Here is a 6,871-nt window from a genome sequence, read left to right on the forward strand (position 1 = left end):
TTCTTCTCTCCAACACCTTGCCGAGAGTCCAAAGCCTTTACTCCAGCAGGTGAGCAGTCAACCTGTTTGCTCATTTGGGTGTTGAGTGGAGTCCAGGAGCAGTCGGCCCTGCTGTTGCTGGCCTCGGCGCTGTCAGATGAGGGAAGCTTGAGCCCGTCTCCTGGGCTGCTCAGGGGCACCAAGAGGCCCTCGGCCTCTGCCACATTCCCAGCATAGTCCATTTTTGGCTGGGGATCGTCAGGCTTGTCTTCTGACTTGTGCCCAAGTTTTTCTGTAGCACTGCCATCTGGGTCTGCCCCCCGGGCATTGCTGCCACTTCCAACTGCCGTGAGCTCCACCTGCAATGACAGGATAGCATGCACATTTCAGGCAGCTCGCTGAAGATGGTGCAAGTGTTCTGAGAGCCCTGAGAGGCAACTGCTGGTCTTCTCTGCAACTCAACCAACCAGGTCTTGGAAGACGCAGAGGGCAGCCAGCCAATTTGTGTCCCACCAACACCAACTCCTGGGAGAGACCCTGTCCCTTTCTGCCCACTTCTTGGGATGGCAGGCTGGGCACACCTTCTGGGCAGCTCAGCTCCATCCTTTGGTGGACAGCACGTGGCTCCATAAAGCCTCTTACCTTGGAAAAACTGCTGCTGACACAAAACTCCTGAGATCCAAAGTGCTGGCAGTCGCCTGTCGTTGACTCCTCATCAGAAAGAGGTGCTCTTCTAGCATGGAAGATACAACCAGAGAAGGGACATGAGGCCCAGGATTAGAGCCACCACCACCTTCCCCAGAATGCCTCTTGCCTTCCTGGGTCCCCATAAAACCTTCCTGTCTCACTTCCTGTGAGGTGAGATTTCGAGGAGGATTACAAGGAACTGGGGGTTCTTGGTTACAAAGTGGAGGCTCCACACCTAGCGTTGGAAGTCCCTGCCAGAGCCTAGTCTGACTAGACTCCCTTCTTTGGACTGTTTACCCTGTTTTCTAGGGCTCTTGCCAGGAGTGTGGACACCCTAGCACTTTTACCTTTTCCCTGTAGCTTACCTGCCAAAATGACCACCCAGGATGTACAGGGCATTGTTCAAAGGGGAGAGACATGAGAACCACTGAATGCCTCAAAAGGTATGCAAAACCCATTTTTCTTTTAAATACAATCTTATTTTAAGTCTCTAAGGGCAGCTGGTTAAAAGTGTCATATAGGTAATCTTCTTCTAAAACAAATAAACCCCTGTTGTGTTTTCAGGTCTAAATCTGAATCATCACCTATTCACCTCCTGGCTTGCCTAGAGCAGAGACACGTTTATTAGCACTGGTAATGACACCACTTGGAGGCCACCAGGTCACTGGGTGCTGAGAGGCATTATTTTAGGAATACTACTTTTTGGCCGGGCGCGGTGGCTCAAGCCTGTAATCCCAGCACTTTGGGAGGCCGAGACGGGCGGATCACGAGGTCAGGAGATCGAGACCATCCTGGCTAACACGGTGAAACCCCGTCTCTACTAAAAAATACAAAAAACTAGCCGGGCGAGGTGGCGGGCGCCTGTAGTCCCAGCTACTCGGGAGGCTGAGGCAGGAGAATGGCGTAAACCCGGGAGGCGGAGCTTGCAGTGAGCCAAGATCTGGCCACTGCACTCCAGCCTGGGCGACAGAGCGAGATTCCGTCTCAAAAAGAAAAAAGAATACTACTTTTTTCCCTCCAGGAGACACTGCCCCCTTTTCTAGAGTTCTAGGCAACACCCTCCCTTCTACCCTCCTTCTATCCTTGCCTACATCCTATCCCCGGGCCAGGCCCCCCCACCCCCCATCAGTCTCCCAGCATCACTTTGTTCTCTCCCGTCCGAAAGGCCTCAGACCCCAAATTCAGGTTCATATGCCCCAGAGAAAAAAGACTCAAGGCCAGACAGTTGGGTCCCAAAGGAGGAAAACTCAACTGCATCTCCCCCTGCTCAAAAAGTCTTCTCCAAATTTCAGGTAAGCATCATAGAAAATGGTACATCCTGACCAAAAAAAAAAAAGGAGGGGGTGGTATTAGACTGGAAGGGTGAAGTTACCCACTGAAAGTCTGGTATTTTAAGTACAGCAAGAACTATTAGGCCGGGCACGGTGGCTCACACCTGTAATCCCAGCACTTTGGGAGGCCAACCAAGGTGGGTACATCACCTGAGGTCAGGAGTTCCATATTAGCCTGGCCAACGTGGTAAAACCTCAACTCTACTAAAAAATACAAAAATTAGCTGGGTGTGGTGGCAGGCACCTGTAATCCCAGCTACTTGGGAGGCTGAGGCAGGAGAATCGCTTGAGTCTGGGAGGCAGAGGTTGCAGTGAGCCAAGATCCCACCACTGCACTTCAGCCTGGGCGACAGAGTGAGACCCTGTCTCAAAACAACAACAACAACAGAAAAAAACTATTGCCCCCTGCCCTTGGGAGCTGTGGGTGGGAGTGGCCAAGGAGGAGGTTGAGGTTAAAGAATAAAACCCCAATATAGATGCTGCAGTGCGTTTCCTGGGTGGGCAAGGCACAGGACTGCTCTGTGTGCCCCTGGGGAAATACACTGTGCCTGAAATCACCTCCCTTCTTTCTCTCCTTTTTTTTTTTTTTTTTTTTTTGAGATTGAATCTCGCTCTGTTGCCCAGGCTGGAGTGCAGTGGCGCAATCTCGATCTCGGCTCACTGCAACCTCCGCCTCCTGGGATCAGGCAATTCTCCTGCCTCAGCCTCCTGCGTAGCCAGAATTATAGGCATGCGCCACCACGCCTGGCTAATTTTTGCTTCCCTTCTTTAGAGCCTCACCCCAAGCTCCTGAAGACAGCCCTGAAGAAGCCAGCTCCCCGCCTCCCCAGTCACCCTAGCCAAAGGGCAGTCAGGGTGCTGGAGCCAACCCCAACAAGAAGGGGGAGGGCGCTGCTAACTCCCTCCCTCCCACTGAAACAGGGACTCCAAAATTGTACCTGGGGCAAGAGAAGCAAAAAAGGCAAGGGGGATCACCACGGGCCTCTCCCCATCTTTTCAGGGATCCAGAAGGGGCTAACCGAGGGGGAAAGGCTTGTTCCCTTTAAAAGGCAGTTAGGCTGGCAGAAGTGGGAGGGCTCCACTGCTGGAAGTGACTGTTGGTGACAAACAGAAATGACCGTAAGGAGAGGCAAGGGCTTTAGATGCAGTCAGGGTGGTCTCGGGAAGGGGAGGGAGGGAGGGCCTGAGGGAAAGGGAAAACATACTTTCACATCAACTCCTAAGAGACCACAAAAGCGACACCTATGCCCAGCCTTGGGCCAGGGGGAAGCGTGTTCCCACTAGAATTGCCAGGGATGGTTTTGGGGGGAATACTCCAGGGAAAACAAGCAGCACTTCCCCCAAGCAACCCCACATGGGAAGGTGCTATTTATTTACATTCTTTCCCCTCCTGGTCATACAAAAGGCAGTGGGCTGCATCCTCACTCCCCCCTTGCAAGCTCCCACCCTGCCTGAAATCACACCTTGAAAGCAGAATCCCTGCTCCCGAAGGCAGCTGCCAGAGAACCACAGAACCAGGCCAAGCAACAGCAGTCCTGGCTACTCCAGCCATACCCACGCCTGAGTGCCAGCCCCAAAGGCGCTGCAAAATGTCATGCAGCCGTGTTTCAAATCCTCTGAGAAGAGGGGTGGGCAGAGCTAAGCAAACATTAACTTGCTCCATTGAGAGAAGAGCCTGGGACAGGAGTAACTTGCAGGGGAGGGGGCCCGGGAAGAGCTGGGTCAACCAGGCAAGGTTATGACGGTGCAGTTGGCGGGGGCAGGGGCGGCAGGAGGGTACAGAGGTCATAGCAGGCTTCAGTCAGGACTGAAAATCAATCCTGCTGTTTCTTCCCACCACAGAGGAGGCAGAGCTGTTATGTTCAAGGTTTTGTGGAACTTAAACCAGAAACGGCCATGACCCCTCAGGGCTGTTTCCTTAATTATTAAGGGCTAGCACCACTGTCAAACCAGACCTCTTCAGTTCCTGCTGGGCCCAGACTACCCATAAGAGAAATATACCACCCAGCACACACCAGGCTCCTTACCTTCCAGTCCTGGGAGATTTTCCCTGGTTCGAGTTCCACAGTACCCCAAGACTGCCTTCATTCCAACTCGGACCTTCCCCAAACACACTGTGCTTTTTTATTTTTATTTATTTATTTTTTTTGAGACAGAGTTTCTGTCTTGTTGCCCAGGCTGGAGGAGCGCAATGGTACGATCTCAGCTCACTGCAACCTCCGTCTCCTGGGTTCGAGCGATTCTCCTGCCTGAGCCTCCCGAGTAGCTGGGATTACAGGCATGCACTACCACACCAAGCTAATTTTTGAAGTTTTAGTAGAGACGGGGTTTCTCCATGTTGGTCAGGCTGGTCTCGAACTCCCGACCTCAGGTGATCCACCTGCCTCGGCCTCCCAAAGTGCCAGGATTATAGGCGTGAGCCACTGTGCGCCGCCACACTGTGCTCTTATTGTCCCAGGGAAATACCAGCTCTCACCTCAAACTCCTACTCATTCCTCAAGCCTGGGCTCAAATGCCACTGCCTCTGGGAAGCCTTCCGTTATTCTCCCACCAGGAGGTTTGTCAATCTTGCATCTGGACTCCCACCGGACCCAGACATGCTACTCTAGGGCACTCACCACCAATGTACTAGGACTATTGGTTTGCTCTCATTATGTTGAATAAATGTTTGTTGAATGAAGGCATGAATTAATCCTAGAAGGGATGCAAGCAGGCAAGCAGACACATTTAGCTGTGGGTTTGCCTAGAGACAGCCACCTGGGGCTAGCTGCAAGCCCATGCCTCCTGTTCTGCAGTCCTCAATCGCAGCTACCAAAGCTGGCAGGCCTCTAAAATATCACTTTCAGAGTTGAACCCCAGGCACAGCTTTGTACCCCAAATTCCTAAATTCTACAAGTTGTAAAAGGCCAAGGAAAAGGATTTTTAAATAAGGTGAGATTACATTTTGGAAACCAGTGATAACATGGCCTAGACTGTAGCAAGAGAAGCAAAAAAGGCAAGGGGGATCACCACAGGCACCACGGGTGATAATAAAGGGTGGATGAGATGAAAAGTGACAACACTTAAAAAGTCATCTTAGGCCGGGCGTGGTGGCTCACATCTGTAATCCCAACACTTTGGGAGGCTGAGGCGGGCGGATCACCTGAGGTCGGGAGCTTGAGACCAGCGGGACCAACGTGGAGAAAACCCGTCTCTATTAAAAATACAAAATTAGCCGGGTGTGGTGGCATATGCCTCTAATCCCAGCTACTCAGGAGGCTGAGGCAGGAGAATCGTTTGAACCCGGGAGGCACACACAGGTTGTGGTGAGCCAAGATCACACCATTGCACTCCAGCCTGGGCAACGAGAGCTAAACTCCATCTCAAAAAAAAAAAAAGGGGGGGATCATCTTAAGCACTAGGCACAGGTTTAGAAGGAGGGAAAATTTGGCCAGGCATGGTGGCTCACACCTGTAATTCCAGCATTTTGGGAGGCCAAGGTGGACAGATTGAGATAAGGAGTCTGAGACCAGCCTGGGTGACATGGTGAAACCCTGTCTCTACTCAAAATACAAAAATTAGCTAGGCATGGTGGTGCACACCTGTAATCCTAGTTACTCAGGAGGCTGATGCACAAGAATCACTTAAACCCAGGTGGCGGAGGTTGCAGTGAGCCAAGATCGTGCCACTGCACTCCAGACTGAGCAACCGAGCAAGACTGCATCTCAAAAACAAAAAACAAGATGGAGGGAAAATCAGATTTTGAGTCTACTTCCTGCTCCCTTCTTGGCAGGGATTTATAGTAGATGGTGAACTAAGGTAACTTGTCTGTTGCTCTTTTTTTATTACTATATAATTTTATTGTTTTTGAGACAGAGTCCTGCTCTGTCACCCTGGCTGGAGTGCAGTGGTGCAATCTCGGCTCACTGCAACCTTCACCTCCCGGGTTCAAGTGATTCTCTTGCCTCAGTCTCTTCAGTAGCTGGGATTACAGGCATACATCACCATGCCTGGCTAATTTTTTTGTATTTTTAGTAGAGACGGGGCTTCGCCATGTTGGCCAGGCTGGTCTTGAACTCCTGACCTCAGGTGATCCACTCGCCTTGGCCTCCCAAAGTGCCGGGATTACAAGCATGAGCCACAGCGCCCGGTCCTGCTGGTCTTTTGAAGGCTCTAGTCCAGATTTCTGCATCAAAGTCTCAACTACTTATAACTAGGTCAACATGACCTGCCAATGAATACTTACGCAAATCATTATTATCACCCTGCCTTTCCCTAGATCATCTCCTAGTGATCATCTGAGGACATGCTTCATATGTAAAGGAAAACACTTTTCTTCCTGAGCACCTGAGAATTTCATCTCATTTTCCATGGTCTTGACTCTTATATCCTAAAATTAAATTCCTTTTAAGCCCATCTCTAACTTGTTCCTCAGTACAGAGAACATTAAGCTATCAGGCACTAATGGCTTAAGAAAATAAAAATGCCTATTCTGCTAACCTTGACCTCATACAAGTATATACTTCTTCAGTTAGGAACAGAAGAAGAAAGTAGATAAATAAAGACTTCCATTCCTTTTCCCCTCAAAATCACCAATACTCCCCCATATGCACACACACATTTCTAAGGTTTACCCAAGAAACGTCAGATCTTGAATCCCAGGGAAAGCCATATTGTTCTGTGTCTTGGTGATTTATCTGATGTATATTTGAATTTAAACAGTCAGTGGGTTGAAACAACAGAAAAACACCAGCAAGCATGAAAGAGCAGTGCCTTCTCTAAAAATCGGAGAGGCGGCTGAGTGCAGTGGCTCATGCCTGTAAATCCCAGCACTTTAGGAGGCCGAGGTGAGTGGATCATGAGGTCTGGAGTTCGAGACCAGCCTGGTCAACATA

General features: G+C 50.5%; 1 protein-coding gene across 1 annotated transcript in view; it reads right to left on the minus strand.

Annotated features, from left to right (window-relative positions):
- Nucleotides 1-6,871, minus strand: part of BCORL1 (BCL6 corepressor like 1) — a 54,685-nt gene that overhangs the window by 46,244 nt on the left and 1,570 nt on the right. The window contains exons 2-3 of the mRNA XM_026452007.1: nt 622-712; nt 2-338 (exon numbers count right to left, since the gene is read on the minus strand). Coding sequence (XP_026307792.1) covers nt 2-338; nt 622-712 — 428 coding nt within the window. The remainder of the gene's footprint in view (nt 1; nt 339-621; nt 713-6,871) is intronic.

Source organism: Piliocolobus tephrosceles, chromosome 12 (genome assembly GCF_002776525.5).
Source record: "Piliocolobus tephrosceles isolate RC106 chromosome 12, ASM277652v3, whole genome shotgun sequence".
NCBI classification, from domain to species: Eukaryota; Metazoa; Chordata; class Mammalia; order Primates; family Cercopithecidae; genus Piliocolobus; species Piliocolobus tephrosceles.